Below are 23577 nucleotides of genomic sequence, written 5' to 3' on the forward strand. Positions count from 1 at the left end.
TAGGTTAGGAGGTTGGGTTACATAGCTGGGCCTTCTCCCAAAGAGGGTTCAGCTTTAAGGGCCTGTTCACATGAGTTTCAGGTCCGGATCTTTTTGACAGGTTTTTGACGCGTTTGCGTTTCCTGACCGTACAAAATGTGACATGCAGTATTTTTCTGTGGTAAGCTGAACGGACTGCGCACGTGAGAACTGTAGCCCATAAAACACACAGGGATACATTGGGATGCATTTTGAGTGCAGGAGCATACGGATCAGGTCGGCACACAAAACGGACGTCGTGTGAACAGGCACTAAATTAGGGGCCTGGTAGACTTTAGTCATACAAGTAGGGTACACTTGTACTCCATGAATTGTGTGACCTGCCATTGCGGACATCCTTCTGAAAATGTCAGTTACCTGGCTGCCTCTAGGTACAGCCCTATGAGTTACTGGCCCGGAACCTAGAATACCAGATCCATATACTTGTCCCAGAATGTAAACTGGGAAAGTTGTAAAATGTTTATCTTGAAACTATAGATGGGCTTCAGGTTTAATGTGAACCCAAAGTTAAAGTGACTCTGTTGCTTCCAAAAAACATAAATAGAAAAATGTCTGCTGTAGTAGAAGACTCTGAATACTCACCTCCATGGTGGTGGCCAGTCAGAGCTCCTCATCTACACACCTCTCACCAGAACTATACTCTCCTCCACTCCAATGATGTGATGTGCGCAAGCTCCTTTGCTGGTGTCCACATCTTCGCCCGGTCGTCTTCTGGGTTTGGTCTCTTTGGCCAGCCCAGGATGAGGTAACACCTGCACGTCGCGGAAGAGGAAAGCCAGCATTGCAATCATCGGCAAGCCCTCCCCTCAGCGGGGAGGGCTCGCGATGATCGCAAGTACAATCTGCCAGGGCAGGTCGTACGAAATTTTAATGACCTTACAACATCGCACAATGAAAGTCGTGTGATGGTTGTAAGGTGTATGGCCAGCTTAACAGTGACCTCCAGATACAGATGACAATGATCCTAAACACAAGGCCAAGTCGACCTGTCATTGGCTACAGCAGAATAAAGTGAAGGTTCTGGAGTGGCCATCTCAGTCTCCTGACCTCAATACCATTCAGCCACTCTGGGGAGATCTCAAACGTGCAGTTCATGCAAGACAGCCCAAGACTTTACAGGACCCGGAGGAAGAATGGGGAGCTTTACCATCTGAGAAGATAAAGAGCCTCATCCACACATACCACAAAAGACTTCAAGCTGTCATTGATGTTAAAGGGGGCAACACACCGTATTAAGAACTGGTATCCGGGTCATTTTGGGTAGTTTCTGTTGTCATTATGATTGGAAAAGAGTAAACACAGTTGATTTGATAATAAATGGCTTCAGCCAAACACTACCCATGAGTGACAGGTTTTCGTGTATCATTCATATTCTCTGAAAAATGGCCAGGAAATCATAAATTCTGCCAGGGTATGTAAACTTAGGAGCACAAGTGTATTATTTTACTGAAAGCTACACCACTCAACTCCACTTTATATGAAACTAAAAAAAAAAAAATCAAGACTTGGAAAACATTATTGTCCCACTAGATCAGCCAGATAACTAGCATTTTCAGAAGTTAAAAAAAATGCTCCATGTCTGTCCAGTTTGCATTAAAGGATAGGTGCTCTTTAGAACAAATTGCATTTATCCCTTTTGCTTCTTTACCCTGACCTAACCTAACACATCCTCTCCTCCTGCAGATCATACTTCCTTTAGTCCAATAGCCACGACCACTGCTATTTGTGTACATCCAGCACTGCAAGTCTCACTGTCCTGGTTCTGCCTGTACAAATTCAGCCCTCATGGACTTTTATGGGATTGTATCCTGAGGCTGGAGACGGCCCCATTTAAGTCGGTGGGGTTTAATGGGTAGGCACAGCCAGGGTGTAAGCAAACAGCAGCCGTGGCCGTCAGATCAGCGTAGTTATGCTTCTGGTGAGTGAGGAGAGTGGGTTAGGTTAGGTCCGGGTAAGAGGGGTAAGTGTGCTTTGTCTATAAAGTGTACTTATCCCTAAATGAATTGAGGAACATGTGCTTGTACAGACATTAGAAGATGCTCAAAAATGTTGTTAGCTGATCCTGATTCTTCCAATTTGTCTCCCTGAATTCAGTTAAATATATTATGAGATCTATAGAATTTGTTGCCTATGTTGGTATTTTATATGTGGGTGTTCTACACTGGTGGATATAAATCATTACTAATGCAGAGGAGAAACTGATTCCATCTTTGTCCCTGGCAATCAAACAAACTGAACTATAGACTGGAGAGTTCAATCTCTGCACCTCGCAGAGTGAAAGATACATTCCTCTGATTAATGGAAAACCAACCAGTTCATGGCACAGCATGATGACCATGGAATGTCTACAGGCAATGCTTTATCTCCGATGTTCAGCTCTGATGACCTTCTCCAGTATTTCCAATTACACACGTAAATTGCATTTATAACTCTTTTTATGTATCGCTGGTTATATTTGTTTCTGCATTTTCCTTTGTTATGACTTCTTAAAACGTTATGGACTTGTTTATTTGTTTCTGGTATTTATATAGCCCCAATAGTTTGCACAGCGATGTACATTCTCATCAGTCCCCGACCTCAAGGAGCTTACAATCTAAGGTCCCTATCTCACATAGATACAGGGCCAATTTAGACTGTAGCCAATTAAAGGAGAACTATGGGATAAAGGCTTTTCCCCATAGTTCTCCTTAGGGTAACGGAAGGACACAAACTAGCGTCCTCCCGTCACCCTAGACTCAGTATACTGGGAGCTGTAGCTCGCGGTATACTGAGACACCGCAGCTGAAGCGGATCCCGGCAATTATGCCGGGATCCGCCCAGCTGCGTGACTGACAGCTGGCTTTGCCTATCTAGAGGCAGAGCCAGCTGTACCCGCACCCTCCCCCGTCCGTTCCGCCAGTCAGAGCTGGCGGATCGGAGGGGGAAATCCAGCCCCTCCCCTGTCACGGCAGAGAGCCGTGACAGGATCGAGAGGTGAGCGAACGCGGTATGTGTTCGCTCACCTCCCGATCTACTGCGCCGACCTGTGACAGTCTCATTGTCACAGGTCGGCTAGAACTATTAACCTTCCAGCATATCTTTTCAGTGTGGGAGGAAACCGGAGTAGCCGGAGGAAACCCATGCAAACTCCATGCAGATAGTGGCCTGGTCGGATTCAAACCAGGACCTCCAGTACTGCAAGGCAGAAGCGCTAACCACTACACCACTGTTCTAAATGTTATCAAATTTGGACAAATCCCAGGGGCCAACAAGACTAAAACAAAAGTTGCACAAGGTCCCAACTGACTAGTTCCTAAATTCTACTGAGTAACTTTTCATCCTATGGATATCAGTTCTATCTTGCATACTTGTTGGTGTTTTGGAATCCATTAAAGCAGTCATATAGTCAAATATTAAAACTCAGCTCTGGGCAAAGTATGAACCCGGGGGTGGGCAACTCTGGCCCTCTAGCTGTGCTTTAACTATAAATGATAGCATGCCTCTGGGAGCCATGCCTGCAACTGTTAGTCTTGCAATGCCTTAGGAGACTTGTAGTTCCACGTTTCGCTCAACCCTGTCATTTCCAGGTTCAGGGATCAATAATCCATCCCACTTCTGAACCGTGAGAACAGCCAATAGGTATTGTCTCAGTCACACTATATTTTGTGTGCACCAAATGCCTTTGCAAACCCAGATGTTGCCTTGTGGTAACAGTAGTGGCGACATCATCACTGTGCTGTACATAGCTTGAGCAAAGCTGCAGAAGGGACCCAGAAGACTTCACCTACTATAGGCTGCTTGTAGAAAACTACAGGAGGTAGACGGAGACAAGACCAGTCACCCTGGACAAGACCAGTGACTGGTCTTTAGTACATGAAGCTCCTCCACAGAGGCAAAGTTTCACTGTGGATTACTGCAGAGCTCTGGAAGAAATACACAAAGCTCACTGAGATTTAAGTAAGAATGTACCTGTTGTATTCTGACAATACTTGCTTATTCTGGAGTTCAGCTCTAAAGCAATGTTTACAGTGTGGCTGAGATGAATAAATACAGAGCTATAAAAGTACTAATGTAAATGCTGCTCCATGTCCCCCTTCCCCGGTGCCGTTCTTATGACTAAAATCCTAGACATTCTAACATGCGATCTCTGCTGTACAAGAAGATAAGCCAGTTTAAACTCTGATCCTCCACTTCAGAGGAGGTGATCTGACCAAATGTCTAACCTTTTGGTCACATGACCAGCACAGAACGGGAGCCCGACTCAGAGGTGTTCTTGATGTTTACTCCGATAATTTCAATGCACGTATTAATTATTATTTCTTCGATTAAGACCTGCATCAACATATACATTTACTTGTCTGCTTTATATGTGCTTGTGATCCTAGGGACAATCAAACGAGGCAGATTCAAGAGACTGTTACCAATGTGGAGAAGCACTTTGGTGAGCTGTGCCAAATCTATGCCGGTTATGTGCGTAAAAACGCCAGATTGCGGGACAAGGCCGATCTCTTGGTGAGAGAAGTCCACGCATATGCGGACACCGAAACTCCAAACCTTAAACATGGGTTGAAGTGCTTTGCGGATGAACTTGCCAAACTTCAGGATTACCGGCAAGCAGAGGTAACGGAACCTTGCAGCTAGGACGGTCCATCTATAATGTTTCATCCAGTACAGGCTCACAGAATTTTTGTAATATTAAAGTTGGATGTGATCTGACATTGTCAGTGTGCAACTTGGGCTGGTTGCGCTCTTTTTGGTCGGCACTCAAAGTTACAGAGGCGGGGATTTTTACACAGGCTTGGAGCAGTGACATCTTTACATTACTGCTTTAAGATTGAATGTTTCAACCCCAATAGATTTCCTAGCTTTTATTATTTAAAGCAGAATTCTCTAACCTTTGCAGTGAGGCTACCCCTATGTGCCAGCTTAAGAGCCAGTGGGGATCGTAGTTCAGGTGAGTATAAAGCTGGCCATACACCTATAGATTATCTGCAGATGTTCTATGGTCAGATGGAAAAACTGCAACAGATTCCTCCATCTACGCTAAACTGTGTGGATGGAGGAATCTCCCGCTGGGCCAAGCTTCAGTATCTTGCTAGTCTGCTCCGCTGGCACTCAAAATACCTGACAGCCAGCAGTGCCGACTAGCAAGATACTGAAGCTTGGCCCAGCGGGAGATTCCTCCATCCACACAGTTTGGCGTAGATGGAGGAATCTGTTGCACTTTTTCCATAGAAAATCTGCAGATAATCTACAGGTGTATGGCCAGCTTTATACTCACCTGAACTACGATCCCCACTGGCTCTTAAGCTGGCCATTCACTATGCGAATTTTGACCAGGCCAAAGTGTGCACAGTGGGTGCTGCTGTCAGCTGCTTGAAGGAGCCATTTCGAAAATCTTTGAACAACCTCAGCCGGCAGTTAATGAGCTGCCGCCTCTATTCGGCTGTCGGCCGCTGTCAGAATAAAATAAATAAAGTGGGAGATATCTCGATCAATGCTCATAAGCTTGGATGGAGGAGTCTGTTCTTAGTTGAACCTCCAGCCCGTAGGTTAAACTAAGAAGATTTTACAGTGTATGGGCAGCTTTAGACCGGTCCCTTCAGTCTTGCTCCCGCAGTCTAAGGTCCTGTGAGTCATCAAGTTCTATGCAGTGTATAAACATGAGAACACCAAGGGACATTCCATTGCTGGAGTGGAGGAGCCAGCCGGGATTGCGGTTTCAGTGAGACTAACTTTATTTTAGCTCCCTACACAAATCAAGCCTTAACACTTGCAGTGCAGGGGTAGCCCCACTGCAAGGGTTAAGATTTGATTTGCCCGGTGTTCTGCTTTAAATCCCCTTCACGCCAGTCTGCTCACATGCACCCCAAAGTGCATGGGGTTACTGCAGGTCCTCTTAACATTTAGCCTGAGCAGTAAAAGAGTGCCAAATTAAAAAAATTCTGCCAGGGAGTTAGCAAGGTCGCAGTTTGCTGTTGACTAAAAAGTACATGTGAAATCCATATGATATCTGCCCATTATCATTAGGAGGTCATATCATTATTCTGTATACAGTATTCCTGGAGCAGTAGTAATTACAGCTTGTACCAGTAGATGGCACTGCAGGTTAATCTGGAGTGACGGCTTGAAAACCTATTTCCTGCAATATAAACTAGAATGTAAAATTCAACATGTTTCTAATTGCTTTTCTGTGAATAGATTTGGAAGATGATGACAAATATTATAATTGTGTTTTATGAATTATTTTTTTTCATGTGTTTTTAGGTTGAGAGACTGGAAGCCAAAGTGGTTGAACCTTTGAAAAACTATGGCTCCATCATTAAGCTTAAAAGGGTAGGTGTTATACTTGCCGGAGAATCAAGTCTAAGTATAGAGGGTTAAGATGAGCTAGGGAGGACTAGAGGCAGGATAGCACCCCTCTGCAAAAAGAAGGATCTCAGCCAGTTTGTCACTATAAACTGAAATAACATTAACACTGAAGTACTTCCTAATAGAAGCCAGTACTGAGAGAAGTAAATAAGCTGCTGACCTCTCTTTCTGAAAATGCTAGTTATCTGGCTAGCTGATTTAATGCCTTCTGAGGCACTGAAATGGAATTTTCATGTAGATAGGAGTTCAGACTTTAAGCCTGTCTCTAGGTCCAAAAAAAACAACTACCCAAGCACTGGTACTAGCCCCGCACTGCAAGAGTTAACTGCCTCTTTTTGTTTAGGGGTATGGTGAAGAGGACTTTTACTTACCTGGGCCCTGGTGGTCAGTGCTTACCTTTTTCTCCTTGGCTTCGGCCCATGGACTGTCCCTAGGTGTCGTCACTTGTAATGCGGGGTTATGGGCCCTGCCTTAGATGTGAAGCCATCAACAGGCCTCTGACCACTGAAGCAGAGAGGGGAAGAGGCTGTAGGTGCCGGCCTTGGAGCCAGAGAGAGTGGAGATCAGGTACGTAAAGTCCTTTACAAAAATATCCTAAAAACAAGCACCACTGCAAGGGTAGATTTTTATTTTTTTGAAACTGGATATATGTTTTAACTCTGACTTCCTAATGCACATGCTTAAACTGTGGCCCAATGATTGTGCAACTCAGAGACAGCCAGACGACTTATCATTTTTCAGAAGTCAGTCATCTATGGCAGCATCTATAAATCTCTTAGTACAGGTTTCCTTAAAAAAGAAAATTGTTTACCCCTAAGGCCCTAAAATAAATCAAATCCAAACTTAGCCCACACTCGGTTCTAGTGCTCTGGTTCCTACCATCATGAAAGGTAAAAATCTGGTAATTCTGGGTGTTCAGCGGGGGAAATAGCAGACTGACACTTTTTCTGCTCCAACAAGTGAACAATTTTAGTTTGATCCATACTCTGTCTCGACTCCCTCTGTACCTCCAATCTTGGGGCAAGCGCAGTTCGGATTTTCGGCCGGGAGACGAGGAGAGACGCAAGGTAAGTCTATGGACGCGTGCAGGAAGTACCAGCAAGGACAGAGGAGTCAGCGCTGGATCGGAGAGCCGCCGTCGCACCGCTGGAGGGACAGATGAAAACATCAGGAAAGAAGAAGAGACAGAGTCTGTTTAAACAGCCCCGATGCTGGCGACGTACACTGTACGTCGTCAGTCACGAAGGGGTTAAGGTAAGTGCGGACATTTACATTGGGGGGGAGGGAAAAACAATTTGACTTTAATGTCACTTTAAAGAACGAGATATATATAATATACATACACAGTGTATATTTTTAAACGCCATGAAGGTCATAAGATGTGACTGGTTCTCTTTAAAGTTGCTCCCCATTTCTTCCTCCCTTCACTGTTGTCTTGCTAAATCTTGCAGCTAACGGAGAAATGAAACATCCTCAGAAGTTCTCTTGTTTTTTTAGGAGGACCTTAAAGTGACCTTAAGTGCTCGGAATAGAGAAGCAAAGCAAATGGCTCAACTGGAGAAAACGCGCCAGAGAAATCCATCAGATCGGCAAATCATTGTATCCTTTAATAAGGACTAAATGACCTTTGGTATCAATACAATTGTGTGTTTGACCAGTTTTGCAAACATTGAATCATGTTTTATTTCAATTTTCTTCCTTAACCAATCACCAGTCACAGGTATAAACACTCTTGAAATGAACTGTCAGGAGCAGGCAGATTGGTAACATTATTATATTTACTACAGTTGTTGTCGTGATGTAGAGATAGAGCTTATCTGTTTATACGTCTGCTGAGGCTTAAAGTACAACTATTGTCAAGCGACACGTGATGCAATCTGTCAGTAGTAAGAACACAACATATATAGTTATGCGAGTCCCCCTGTAACATGGTTTTACTAGGTTTTGATCCTGCCAGTAGTTCTGCTGATTTTCAACTTTCTTCTGCAAGGTGACAACTTGGCTTGTTGTGCAGTTAAATCACTGCAGCGTTGTCACCTTGTGGGCACATCTGAACTTAAAAAAAACACAAACAAATTGCAAGCAGGCAGGCTTTTTAATGCCGAAAAGGCATCCACAGCTAAGTGTACTCACCATGCCTCTGTGCTGGAATAAATGGGTGTCATTCCCCCGCCTACCAAACACCTGACAACCGGAGGAAGTCGGGGGAGGGAGAAGATGTTGGAGAGGGGAGGTGAGTTATGTTTCATTTTATGTAATTGGCAAACAAGTTAAAGCCCAACTACAGCTTACACATTTAATGCGGTTACCACAAAGGAAAACTCTATTAAATAAAAAAGTAAAGTACCCCCGACTGTGTTACTTGGTTTGTCCTTACACCTGTAACTGTCCCTACTGCTGGACAGCTTGGCCTACTTGTGGAAAGATGATATAAATAAAGACATGTGAAGTGAAAAATTACATCAGTTCATATACCAAATTCTACCACATACAGTTACCAGAACACAATCATTTTCCCAATCCTGGGCTTCTAAAGAAGGCGGCATTGAGAGAAACATGAGAGCTGCCATTGCTAACCTCGTGAGTATACTAGTTGTCTGGATGTCTCTGCTTGTCAGATTTATTGGCCTGAAAGAAGCATGCAGATCTGGAAAGAGAAGTCAACATTTTCAATCAAAATATTTTGGTCACCACAAGCAATGGCATCCTTCATATTCTTTCAGTACATGTTTCCTATACATTTGTGTAAAAACGTGTGCTCACATTCACTATTATGGTGCACATCTATTGCCTGCATGACTTTAGCCTTTCATCCAGCTATTACATGCTTTACCAGGGCAATGGAGGCCTATTGTAATATGGTTCTATGCCTCAGCACTGTGAAAATAGATGACAACGTTGGCCTAGGCAAAAGAGCAGCCAAAGAAAGCCTAATGAAGTGCTATATCATTCCCAACTGACTTGTCTTGCACCGTTTGAATGATATGGTTGCCTGAGACTGGGTCCGCTTTAAAGCTGAACTTCAGGCAAATATAAAATACACAGCTTAATGCAGTTCTGTACACTGCTTGCATTTAAAAACTGTAAATATTAAATACCTGAATTTGTATGAGTTTCCTGCATCTGTCTATACAGCAGAGCTTAGAGAGGGGGAAGGAGAAGTAGCACAAGGAGCCAGTCTGGTGTGCTACAATGCAAGGAGCATGCTGATAAAGAGGAGGAAGCCAAGTGACGGATGAACTCATCAGTGTGCTGCTTCTCCTTTTACAGTCCAGTCACAGGGTTGAGAAGGGGGACCTGTAACTGAAAGTGAAACTGCAGCAGAGAAAGATCAGGTCACATGACCTGTGTGTCTGGAGATCAGCTTTAAGCAGAGAGTGAGAACTTGCCAGAGTGAATAAAAAGATCCCTCTAATAGCCAATCTGCAAATCTTTATATTCGGGGCAATAACAAATGTATGAAAGAGGAAGCATAATAAATTAAGTCGCTGTGCTTGCCAACCTATACTTTTAGGAATGTCACGGTTTTCTTTTTTATTGAATGAAAGGCTGAAACAGAGCTACAGAGAGCCACCATGGATGCTGCACGAATCAGCCGCCAGCTTGAGGAAACAATTGACAACTTTGAAAAGCAGAAAATTAAAGACATAAAGGCAAGTTAATTGTTTTATTTTCCTATTGAGCTTTGACCAAATAGATAAAGTCAATCAGAGAATCAATAAAGATTACCATGACCAGGAAACGGAAATGCTGGGGATTTTCCAGTATTTGCATATTATGGAAATGCTTGGAAAGACTGAAGCTGAAAGTGTTATTTTCCTTTAACAAGCTCGTTTAACGTAAAAAAATAAAGATTCAGACTTGCCATGTGGAGGTAGGGGGTTAGGGTCATAATATGCAGCCATCTTTTTATATCGTTATAACAGAAGAGTCCGTAGCTTTATGTGGTGTAGAACCAACTTGCTAGGACTGGTCGTGTTACATTAATTCTCACAAAACCTTTTAAAAGCAGGTTTGTCTGACTGGGGTTGGTTAGCAAGTTGGTTGCGGGCTATGCATAGCCCTTGGCTTTTCTTTCTTTAGAATGTTCATAACATTGACATTATGATGTCACTGGCCACCCATAGTGGTGTTGCCAGAGTAATGTATGTAGGAAGCACTCCAGAGAGGGAAGGCAGGAATTTCAGCAGACTCTCGGCTATAATGATATAGCCAATGGAAAGGGACCATCCCGCCGCTAGTGTTACAGGCAAAAATAAAGACGCGGTGAGGAGCTGTAACCTTCCTCCGATTAAAGATATAAATCCAGCCTGATGAAGGCCCTTCTTCCCTGTCTTCTTCTTTGAGTAAGCTGCCACCCTGTACCATCTGAACTACTTGAAGTCCGCGGTGTTAAGCCCCCTTCCTGCCCAGGCCATTTTTAAGTATTCAGCGCTGCGATACTTTGACATTTATTCCGTCATGCAATGCTGTACTCAAATTATTTTTATACCATTGTTTGGGGACACACAGCGCTTTCTTTTGGTGGTATTAATCACCACTGGGGTTTTTATTTTTTATTAGATAAATAAATAATTTAAACTTAACATTACTTAACATTGATTTCTTTTTTTTATGTGTGACTTTAGTTTACACTTAACTTTATTGGTATCACATAGGGGGTTTAATAGCCCCCTATGTGATATCAAATTACAGCGGCACCTAGGGACCCCCAAAGAAGCTGATAAAGCACAGATCTGCTTCACCAGCTTCTCTCGGCTTCCGTAGCCAGAGAATGACAGCTGACTGCGGAAGAGATGTAATAAACATTACTTCCGCATTCACAACACCGGAGGGAGATCGTGTACTGATCTGCCTCCGATCTCCCTGCACAGAGCTGCCAGGTCCACGCGGGGCACAGTAGAGCCCGGGATTGGAGGGGGGGAAGAGGCAGGAAATGGCAAAACATACAAGCGATTGAGCAGCTCTGTAGCCGCTTGAAAGGCATGTATGTAAACAGCCATCACCGGCTGTTTGAAATTTTTATATTTTCCTGCCTGCGGCCACAAGAATGTTTGTTTTAAAACGCCCACCCGCATCTAGGAAGCTGCCGTCCGGCCGTTTGTATACAGCTTCTGGAGGGGAAGTGGTTAAATATGTAGTGCCTGACACAGTATGTGCCCCATACAGGCTAGGCTGTGCTAAGTACATTCAAAGAATAATAATAAAATTGCGACCACTGATTCAGGGCAGTAATAATATCATGTCTGATATATATAAATCACACACTATAACATTCTTGAAGGTAAATTAAAATGTTATACAGTATGTATATAAAATGTTATTAACACCGTGGGATGGATATCTATTTTTGTACTTTTATAAGAATTTTATATTGAAGACATTTTGATACTATTGTCACATACCTTTTTTTTTTCCTTGTGTATTGTACATGATCTTCCATTAAAAGCTACCAATGTTTGTGGCACAATGTATGCCTATTGCATGACTGCAGTTTTGTTATTCAATTATCCTTTAAACATGATTCTCCCAAAAACACTAAAGTACACAGTTTGTTTTGAATGTATGTATAAAAATTTACCCTTCAAACTATAACATTGTCTTTATCCTCTCTATATAGAAAATATTTAGTGAATTTGTTACAGTCGAAATGGTGTTCCATGCAAAAGCTGTGGAAGTCCTGACTGCTGCCTTTCATCATATTGAAGATATTGATGAGGAGGAGGATTTAGAGGTAAAAAATATATCTTATATTTGTTCTATAGTGATGGTACAATCTTGCAGTAGAATAAATTTATATTTAGAGCTGTTCTGTTCTGATATTGGGCTTTTTTTATATGAATTGTTTTTACCCAATTCATCTCCCAGGACAGCACGGATTAGGCTCTTGTGCTGTCCTGGAAGATTCATGATGAAGACATTACCAGGTGCCTAGCGTTTGTTTTCTTGTCTATTTGTTTAGGTTTTCAGAAGTTCTCTGCACCCACCAGATTATCAGTCTCGACTTGACATTGTACGTGCCAATTCAAGAACAGGATCCATGAGGCAAACATCCTCTTCTTTATCGGTGAGGTTTGGGGGCTTTATGTGGAATAGGAGTAATATGTAAATGTACTGCAGTGATTTGTTCTGCTATGTCTGATTGCTGTCACTCTTACATGTGTATGATGTAGTTCTTTGAATATGTTACACAAGTGATAGAGATAGCTGGACAATATATTGTTTATAGTCCGTCTGAGCCATTGATGATAGCGCTGTTTTCCTCTATGGTGTCCCTAGTCAATAAATCTGTGCCGTTGACAACATCTGACAGATTTCACACACAAGATGTAAAGGCAAGTTGTCTGGATAGATGTATAGGCAGGGCTTGAAAAATTTTAGGGTGTCTCACCAGCCAGTCAAAATGTCGCCAGCATGACCGGACTATAGCCTTGCAATTTATGTCAACATTTTTTAGGGACACATAGAGCTTTCTTTTGGAGGTATACTATATAATCACCTCTGGGGGGTTTTTATTTTTTATTATATAATGAAAAAAGTACCGTAAATTTCGGAAACATTTTTTTTCCTATGTTATGGTAAACATTTTATTCTTACCCATATTTTTGATAAAATATAAAAGACAGGGTCACGTCGGGTAAATAGATGCCAAACATGTCAACCCTTAAAATTGCACGCGCCCGCAAAATCGCAAAAAATGACCATGCCGAAAATTGCCCATAGGAGACGCTTTTATTGCTCATCAGTTTAGTGTTATCAGTGATTAATTGCCCTAAAATTTATTGCTCACACTCCGACGTTCGCGGCGATATGTAACGTGTGGCACAATAGGTGCAATCGTCATTTATGCTTCTTTAATTTTATCACTTTAAAAAAAAAAAATTACACTTGATTGCTATCACATTGCTGTGAACCAGTGTTACTTCAACCCAGCACAAAATTGTGTGGGGACTATACACTGAAGGGAATACACCGCACAGGGGTCACTAATATAAAAATAAGGATCTGTGACAGAGACAACATTGTCTCTCGGGTCATTAAAAAAAAACTGCCTATTAACACTTTAAAAAAAAAAATCTTCCACTTTATTAAACCCCAGACATGGTTTTTGAACAACATACCAAAAGTTCTAGTTTCCTGAATAAAATATCTATTTGTTTTTTGCATTGAATTGCAGCAGTCTTCAGTGAGCAGACACAAAAAGGAAGAGGAGGATGATGACCTGGATGAGGATGAAGAGTCAACCGAAGAGGAAAACGGACATTAAGAATCCATGCAGTTTTTCTGACCCGCTCTTTCTAAGGAGTGGGGGAGAGATATGTGGCTTGTAGAAGCATAAAATGACACAATGAGATCATATCTTCATATCTACCATACAGATTATCTGAGATAATGGCTACGATACAAACAAGACCTTCTGCGTCAGCAGAAAATCACGTTCTGTTTATGCAGTGGTGTAAAGATATAACAGATATGTGATCTCTAAAGCATTGGTTTATACTTCTTTTGATTGCTAACTTCCTGGACTTTCTGACGAAACGCATTCCACTCTGCTTTAAACACGATCTTTGGGTTGATTGTCCAGAGTAGTGCAGCTTGGAAAGGATATACTCACTGCTGTGTGTTATTTTTTTCTTAAGAATGGGGGAGGATGTGTAGACTTTGGGATATTGAAGTCTACACATCCTCTACACATCTACACATCCTCACCTTGAAGGGATATTGAAATTGTAAATAAAACCCCCATGCCACCTCCCTTATGAAAACTGTAAATAAAATTATAGACCTCAGAGGCACAACTTTGAATCTTTAGTTTCTTGGTCCTGAGCAGTGTTCATAGGTTTCTGTGCCCAGTTCTACTGCAGCTTGTAGTCCAGCCAGTGCAGATACATCAGGCTTGATCAGATAGAATAATGGATGTGTTAAGATTGTTATAGACTGACTGTTATTCTTCATGCTCAGGCCCAACTCATGCACATTGGCTGGAAGACAGGCAGCAGAAGAACACGGTGCTACCAGATTGAAAGCCAAAGCAGTGATATATGCCACATATGAGATGTGTAGTTTAATTTACAGTTTACATCAAGAGAGTGAGGGGGGTGTAATTGGGCACTTTAAATATAACTACCCGTTCAGTTCTACTTGTTAGTCTGCATCTAAATGTACGTAGGCTACATTTATTTCTGGTTTAAAATTATCTTACTGTGCCTTATAATCTTATACCTCAGTGTTATGGTTCCACAAGTGAGTTAAGTATTGTCCATATACATTTTCTTTGCCAAAACATAGAAAGGGATGTGAGCACTAATGGCCTACTTCCATGTCCTATAAGATCCATACAGACAATAACGGTGGGCCTTCCACTTCTGCATGCCAGAGAATGGAAACTAATATGTGGCTGGTTTCAGTTTCCATGCAAGTCCTGAAAACTTTCTGTAAGGCCCTTTTTGTTCACTGGTGTATGCCTGTTTCTGATTGATGCATTGAATAAACTACCTGTGCTCTGAGATGATCTATAAAATGTTCTCTTGTCCTGAATGCAATTGTAAATTGGGACCAAATATCCTTCTCTGTTGAAGTAGAATACTAGATTAAAGAGATTCCTAAGTCAGGGTAAGGACCATGGATGAGTCTGTCATTTTTCCAGCGATAGAATCCCTAAAATCCATCTTGATAATCATTCCTGGAAGCAGATCTTTCTCTACCTGAGATGATGCTAAAACTCGGACACTAGCAAGGGTGCGGTGAGAGGGCAACAAAATGCCAGTGTATGTAGAATAGTGTCAGGGCTAGTTCACGCCTGTGTTCCGGTGCAGTCAGAAAAAATGCTGTGTGCACTATTTTTTTCTCACCGCACAAGACCGGAATGCAGGCATTGATGTGCTACACGTTCCGGTGCGGGCGATCGCACTGCGGCTTGGGGGGAGCGTGGCTACGATGCCATTGACTTCAATGCACTGCCATGCCCCCTCCTGTTCCAGATCACATTGAGCCGGTCGGGAATGCAATCCAGTATGTTTCGGGCCGGAACGCACTGGGGCTGCTGTGAACTAGCCCTACGTAGGATTTTAGGGAATCTGTCACTGGATTATCCATGTTACCTGGTCTGAAAGTTTTAAATTGCACATTACACACAACTTCCAAGCTGTAAAAGTGTGCCAGCTCGCCAACCTGACACACAGAGTTCTGGATTGGTGGCACAGAAGTAAATGGAACGCACATTGCTGCACTTGCCTGACCCTGATCCATGCTGGAGTTTTTCTTTTAAAAGATTTATTATTTTACTAGAGCTTGATTCTAACAATGATGAAGGCAGACATGTTTTTTAAGCGAGAAGTTGAGCACTGTCCCAATTCTGTACACCTGTAACCGTGGCAGCACTAGGAGACTGAGTTGGAGAAGAGTTAGTTGTGTTTGATGTTCTCCTAAAAACGTGGGGGGAAAAGAGCGTGGGAGTGATGCCTCAGTTTAGCTTTTGTTTTACCTTCCACTTTTTACTTTGGCGCTCTGTCCTTGTTCCGAGTGGCTACTTTGGATACCACCTAACCTCCAAATGTGTCCTTGGTCATATGCATACAGCCTGGAATAGGATTTAAGAGAGCAATAAAAACCTGACATAAGTTCTAACCTTTTTCTGCTCTTTCCAAATCTAGGAGTTGGGCTTTAGATGTGTTCAGAACTTAAATGGTTCAGTAGCATTAGGGAGCTATAATTAAATGAATGCTGATATTCCATTTTCTATCTATCTATCAATCTTCCTTTGTGAATGGTGTACAGAAAGACAAAACAAAGAAGAGGTGGAATAGAAAAAGTCAGTATCAGAATATGCTCTCATTGCAAATATAGGACAGGGGTTATCTAAATCGTCATATCAGGTTCAGGAACCTATAAAAATATACTGTCTGCCGTCTATAGTCTGACTGTAAAATATTAAACCACCATATAAATATTGTTCCAACAACTAAGCTTTGGCATTATTACAAGTCTAAGTCCACCAGCCAGATTCTCCATGGGTATAAAGAAACCGTTTCAGCTTTGTCTGAGGACCATATCAAACATAGTGGAAAGACCCTTATCGACCACTGCCCCATTCCACCCAAAAAGGAGTAGTCTGTGTTGGGTGTTGTTGTGCTTTACTATTTTATTTCAACTGGCCTTTTCTTTGTCATTTATTTTGTTACTTATTATAGTAATTTTGTGTACGGTATGTTATATTTGGCATGTATTCTATGAAAACGTATATATTTGTGTTTGGTTTTTTTTTCTTTCTTTCACTGTGGCTATGTATTTTCTTTCACTGTGGATATGTATTATCTGAAAATGACACTAATTAAATATTTGCTACAATTCTCCCTTCTATTGTGGTTTATATGTTTATCTTTCCTTTCAACAATGCAATTCTTTCTTTTTTTTTATACAGTAACAATGTTAGTTTATAGAAAATCATTGCTCTGTTTCTCCGGCTGTATCCATGCTGCAAAGATCCCGCAGGTACAGGCCCAACGGTGCGATTTCACCTTCAATCACTCTGGTCTGTAAAACAGCCGCACTCCACAGGTCTTGAAATATAAATCCAAACTTTATTGTAATCCACAAATATGTATACACCACGATCCTGCTCCACAGTACAAACGGAACCCACTAACGTGTTTCACCAATAGGGCATAAAGGAGAACTATGAGGTAAGTGATATTCACTCATCCTCATAGTTAGAGCTGATGCGTGACATTGAAACTTTCACACGTCTGCTCTATAGTTCGGGAAGTGAGCGGACACATACTGTCACTCATTCACTTTCTGATCATCTCCCTGCAGAGAGCGGTGACTATCAGTCACCGCTCTCCACAGGGATTCCCGCTCCGATCCTCCAGCGCAGACTGGCGGAACGGAGGGGGCGGGGACAGCTGGCTCTGCCTCTAGATAGGCAGAGCCTGTTGTCAATCAGCTAGCGGGGGTGCATCTCGACAGTATTGTCAGGATCCGTCCCGGCTCTGGCGCTCTCGGTATATAGCGAGCTGTAGCTCACTATATACTAAACTTTGGATCATGAGAGGATGTTTGTATATGTCCTCCCGTGACCCTTAAGAGAACTATGGGATACAAAGGTTACCCAATAGTTTTCTTTTAATCATAAAGGTACTATCGGTGAAACACGTTAGAAGGTTCCATTTGTACTAGGGAGCACAATCGTGCTGTATACATATTTGTAGATTACAATAAAGTTTGGATTTACATTTCAAGACCTGTGGAGTGCGGCTGTTTTACAGGCCAGAACAGCGTTGGTTTACCTGAGGCTCTGCCACCTTAGAACTGAACTTTAGTCCATAAAGAATGCATAAAAAAACAAACCTGAACTTTAGTCAAAAATAAAATATAAACTACGGCTGCATACAAAACTATCATGGGCCGGGCATTTCCCTCAGTATCAGGGACCTGAGCCAATGTGAGAGAGTCTGGTTCTTGCAGCAGCCTTGGTCTTATACCTACACCTTTCCCTAATAGTGGCCGGGACTGAATTTTACACACGATGACCCAGTGGCTCCGCTCCCTATCCCTCTCTACCTTCTGTTTCCCTCTACTTCTCCATCCTTTTTAACCTCATGGATCAAGCTTCGCATCCTCGCTCCTTGCCAAGGGGTGCTGCCCCATGGTTTCAAACCTCCCATTCATATGGTTACACTTGCATATGCCTTTACCGGACCTCATAAGTAGTCAAGCCTAATAGCAACACAAGTTATACACTCGTATGTTGTCCTATGGCGATATGTCGCTCTTCAGTACCATTATTATTCACCGTTCTTGTCTCCTGTTGCCTAATACTTCAACGAAAAATATTTGAAGCAAAATCTACTTATCTATCATCTATCTATTCTTATCTATCTAATCTATCTCACTTTACCCTTTTGCAGTAAGCACAGCTTTACACATGCAGAGTTCTTTTTATGCCCAAACATCAGAAGAATGTTAAGAATGAGAAGGTCTCAGGTCATCGGGGCAGAGAGAAGTTATCACAAGAACCTAGTCTGCTGAAGTCATTCAGTAGTTTTGGACAGTGCTAGGGGTCAAAAACTGGGGGCATTACAGGTAAGACACGGAGGGGCCTAACAACAGACACAAAGCAAGGGCAGTGCTAGAGAGGAGCAGCAGTGAAGATGATTATTTCCGGACTTTTATATCCTGTCACTCAGACGTATAAAAGCAGACACAGCCAGGCCACTAGCTTTCTCAGTAGCAGGTCAGCAATGACGACTAAAGGTGGCCATACACTCTACAACCATCGCAAGACTTTAGTCTTGCGATGGTTGTACAGGGATTAAAAAAACGTACAATCTGCCTATCTTGGACAGGCAGATTGCACTCTCGATCATCGCAAGCCCGCCCCCCTGAGGGGCGGGCTTCCGATGACCGCAATGCTGAACGGGCAGTGTGCGCGTGCGCACACCGGCCCGTTCGGCATTTGTCTTCCGAGCACCGTTCTAACCAGCCGAGAATCGTACGATTCCCGGCTGGTTTTCGAACATGCTGGTTCGACAGAAGACGTCTCCGTTCACACTGCTCGATTATCGTACGAAAAACCGATCGCATACGATTATCGTACGATAATCGTGCAGTGTATGGGCACCTTTTAGACTTTTCTCTCCAACGACTGCCACGCACCACTAGAATCTAGTTTTTTTTTAAATTCAGAACATTCCTTTCATTTCCTAATAGTTTTTTGGGTCAAATCGACGATCATTTACAACTTCAGTAATAAGGAAATCGAAGGAGAAGGATGGAGAATTATTTCTTAACTGAACTACATTTTAAAAGTGAATATGGTTTTCACTCAGGAAACTCATATCAAACTCGAATGGTAAAATCAAACGAAACTTACAACGACATTCGTCAAGTCTCTGATGGCATTGTTGAATGTTCTGACAAAATTGTTGTCATGAAAATCTACCAGTGTATGGCCAGATTTCAGTGTATTTGAACAACTGCCCTTTGCTTTGTTTGTGTCAGCTCAGCTTGTGAATGTCTGGGCTGTTAAAAGGTACTGGGAGCAGCAGCAATTATGCACTTTCATGGCCCATATTTAAGACCTTGGATGAAACCTTTCATGACAGAAAATGAAAAGACTAGTTTCCTGGCTGTAACAGCAGATCTTCAGGTTTTGTAGTTAGCGGTACAACAGGAAGGCAGTTCAGGAGTTCAAACTTCATTGGCTGACTGTTGATCACTAAGGATGGGCTTGGGCGTGTTCGCAGCTCCACGTGCCAAGCCCGCCAGGAAGCGGACAGTGCGCAGCGCCAATCACAAGCTCTGAGACATTTCCCAATCTCTGCAGCTGCAGATCGGGAAAATATCTCGACACCTTCCACGTGGAGCTGCGAACACGCCCGAGCCCATCCTTATTGATCACAGGACGGTGACAAAGTATTGAGACCAGAATTTTATAGCAAAACTACTAGCAATTTAAGAAGGGGTCAGCGATGGCTAACTATAGATATCTTTTCTCACTTATTTATCATTATAATATACATTTGTATAACCTGTGGGTTTTTAGTTTTTTTTTTACCAAAGGCAAATAGGTTGTTCACATTTCAATAGAATTTGCACTTTGCAAAGAAATCTTCCCTTAGCTTTGTGAATGTGGTGAAGCTCTACGGACTTCCATCATCCAATGATATGTAAGAAAAAAAACTTTTTTTTTTCCCTTTAATCGTGATTGGGTATTCTTTGCCAAGTGTATTTTCACCTCATTCACTAAACTAGTGCCAATTTGCCTTGAGTACATCCACCCATTTGTCTCTGAAGCACTAACATTTTGTTTCCCAAAGAAACCTTATTCGTTCATCTTCCCAGTGTACTAGGAAAGAAGAAAAAGAGGAAACTGGTTGGCACGTGGCCAAAGGTTGGGTCTTCCTTCAGCCTCCTTAGTACGGCTTGTGGTTTCCCCTTTCTTCAAAGCAGCTTGAATTCACAGGAAAGGAGACAAAACATAAAACAAAAGAAGCTTCATTCATTATTAAACAAAAAAACAACCCATCTATTTCGGGATACGTTTGATGCATACCAATGATGATAGTACAACTTCTTTGGCAGTCACCTATGGAAGCATGTGGTACTGTGCGTTAAGTTTGAGGTTGCCATATGCAATTAAAAAAAATGCGCACAAACACGCAAAATCAGGCTGATCGGCGCATTTCCATTGAAGTCTATAGAGCAAAACAAGCTGATAAGTGCCACAAAAGAAGCTCAGGGACTATTTCAAACAACAGGCGTATTTTGACGCGCGATTCAGCGCGTTTGCGTGAACGGCCCCTATAAGAATACATGGGATTTGACTGTGCATGCGTTTCAGCGCGGGGCGAAACGCCCTGGTGTGAATGGGGTCTTAACTGGACGGCAATCATCAGCCAAGTTAATCATTTTCATGCTGTCCTGTTTAAATAAAAGGACTGAGAGCTTCACATGTGACTCACCTTTGACCCAGTGTACATATGGCCTGCTTTAACCTTTGCCTGTCATTGCTCCTCTTATGAGTAACTAATTTAATACGCAGGTACAAAGCATCCAAAATGCTTTTTTTGAAGCCCTTAAAGCATCCTCCAGCTCCAGTTTGGATGTGTTGAATACAGATCACAATAAAAGGGCTGACTGCAGCTTTAAAGTGTAACCCCATGACATTTTAAAAATGATTTCGCCCCCTAATAGTGCAAATCTATATGTTTAGGAACTTAAAAAAAAAATACTGGGGTATGGAAAGGTGGGTGACGGGAACATCCTAGTGTTCCACTTTAAAAAAAAGATTCAGTATGCTGCAGGAATGTTTGTTGAAGCAAATTAGTTTGATGGTTTAAGTCACCAGACTGGACTAGAAGGGTTTTTAATGCAGCTGCTTGATAGATGTCAGAGTGGTTCCTGATCATGTGATCAGCTATGGAATTTGTATCATCCATAGGCCAGCCTGTTGATTTATAGCAGGAGTACTAGACTACCTTGGCACTCCAGTTGTGGTGAATCTCCAAATGCCATCATGCCTCTGCCTCTAGGAGTCATGCCTGTAGCCATCAGACTCTTGCAATGCCTCATGAGGTTTGTAGTTGCCCCACAGCTGAAGTGCCAAGGTTGCTTATACTTGATTTAGAGGGAATGTGTCAACTTGTGGGAGACGTTTTCATACAAATGGAGCCGAAGGCTGTGGAGCAGCAAGATAGAGCACTGAGCTGCTCTAGGGAAACAGAGTAACAGCCGAAATATGTTTGCCATAATGTGTGTTCAAAGATCAGCTTCAAAGCAGAACTAAAGTTCCTATGCAATATTTGCGAGCTCCCTTTGGTGCAACATCTTCTCCCACTCTTCTTCCAGGTTTGGTATCTTCAGCCTTCTTGATTGGCTTGGCCGGAATGATGTAACTCCTGCGCATGCGCACCGGAGCTCATTCATCTCGGCACCAAGACATGCAAAGCTCAGTAGATTCTACAGAAACATGCGAGCAGAAAGCTGAGAAGGCTTCATTACAGAAGAAACATTGTATGTCTATTCTCTGCTACCAAAAAATGTAAAATTCCTCTTTAAGTATTTTAGTGTTGAATACACAAGACCTGTAAGACTTGTATAACCTGTAGCAGATTCCTCCTTGTCAAAAAAGCCTTCTTTCTTCTTGGCGTGTGCTCTGTGCACATGGATAGAAGTTCTTTTCAGAATACAGAGTATGTGATCAACTGTTCTTCCTTCTTTCCCCAATATGAGCGGCCTAAAGAGATGAAACAGCAGTGATATCAATATGCAGCTTTGGAAATTTAGTCAACAGCTAAAACTGGCCAGGCACGGATGGAATCTCAGCAGTTTTGCTGCCGAATCAGCCAAAATGTAATCCATGGAAAGCACAAGGAAAGCCTTTTCGTCTAAAGGTGCCCATACACCTTACAATTTATCTGCAGATTTTCTGTGGTCAGATGGAAAAAGTGCAACAGATTGGCCCAGGTGGAGATTCCTCCATCCACAAAGTTAAGTGTAGATTGGAGGAATCTGTTGCACCTTTTCCATCTGACCATAGAAAATCTGGAGATAATTGTAAGATGTATGGCCAGCTTTAGAATTTCCTGACACGAGAACATATTAATTACATAGTTACATAGTATTTGGGGTTGAATAAAGACATACGTCCATCAAGTCCAACCCATTATGGCAGCTGTTGCCATCCAGACACAAAATCGTATCATCTACTCGAATTTATAAACGGGATTAAGTGCAAGCCTCAGCCTGGCTGCGAATACTCTCTTCTCTTTAATATAGCCCATATAGGGTTAATTTTATCGGTTGGAGATTACATCTATTTGTATAACTAATGTATCGCTGATTTATGGTCTTGATATCCATGTACTTAGCAATGAGGATCCATTTTCTAACCCAGTTGCATTGTATGAGGTTTACAGTCAGTATCCTGCCTTGATTTTAATTGTGTTCACAGTGGTCTGATGGCTGTGTTTATTTTCACATATTTATACATAATAAACCTTTTTCACTAAATGACGTGGTCTGTCCCGATCTATTGTTAACCTCTAGGACTAGCTATACTATATAGCTAGCCCAATCCCGCTTGTACATGTAATCCATGGGCGGCCCTACGGGCTCAACAAAAGCCGATATTTCAAATGGCTTTTGGTGAAGGAAACTTGTCAGTCGAACTGTTCGGGTATTCTGACAGCCATGGACACCAGCAATCAGAAAACTGTAGCTGGCAGGGGAGATTCCTCCATCCATGTTTGGAGTGGATGGGAGAATTGAAAGATTTTTCTTGTTCAGTGCACGGGGCCGAATGAGAAAACTCGTAAGGTGTTTGGCCAGCTTAGCGTGTATATCCATTTTTGCAGTCCAGTTTGAAAAAAAGAACCCTCTATATAATGCGTGTTCCTATTCACACCGCATAACGGAAAATACATTTTTAAAAATACTTTTTACCTTTTAGATGTTTTGTTGCGGCAGGCAACATGGCCGATTCCAGGTTTTTCTCAGCACCTTCACAGTGATCTGTACTAATAGAAGGACTGAAATTTGAGGGTGGTGTTTCTCTCACAGGGGCCAAAATACAGAAGATAGACTCACCTCATCCTCGGTAGACATGCGCACAACAACAATTTTTTCAGGCAAAACAAATGAAAACGAAAATCGCTTTCATTTGTTTCGTCAAAAGAGACAAAT

The 23577-nt window shown here is 42.3% G+C and overlaps 1 protein-coding gene across 2 annotated transcripts in view; it reads left to right on the plus strand.

The window, feature by feature from the left end:
• Positions 1–13690, plus strand: part of FAM92A1 (family with sequence similarity 92 member A1) — a 16085-nt gene extending 2395 nt beyond the window's left edge. For both annotated transcript variants that reach the window (XM_018560202.1, XM_018560203.1), the window contains exons 2-9: positions 4404–4638; positions 6286–6354; positions 7888–7989; positions 8105–8110; positions 9939–10043; positions 12011–12124; positions 12353–12457; positions 13568–13690. In XM_018560202.1, the coding sequence (XP_018415704.1) occupies positions 4404–4638; positions 6286–6354; positions 7888–7989; positions 8105–8110; positions 9939–10043; positions 12011–12124; positions 12353–12457; positions 13568–13657 (826 nt within the window). In that variant the 3' untranslated portion in view covers positions 13658–13690. The remainder of the gene's footprint in view (positions 1–4403; positions 4639–6285; positions 6355–7887; positions 7990–8104; positions 8111–9938; positions 10044–12010; positions 12125–12352; positions 12458–13567) is intronic.
• Positions 13691–23577: the final 9887 nt, after the last annotated feature.

This window comes from Nanorana parkeri, unplaced genomic scaffold (assembly GCF_000935625.1).
Source record: "Nanorana parkeri isolate BGI_ZX_2015 unplaced genomic scaffold, ASM93562v1 scaffold439, whole genome shotgun sequence".
Taxonomy (NCBI): domain Eukaryota; kingdom Metazoa; phylum Chordata; class Amphibia; order Anura; family Dicroglossidae; genus Nanorana; species Nanorana parkeri.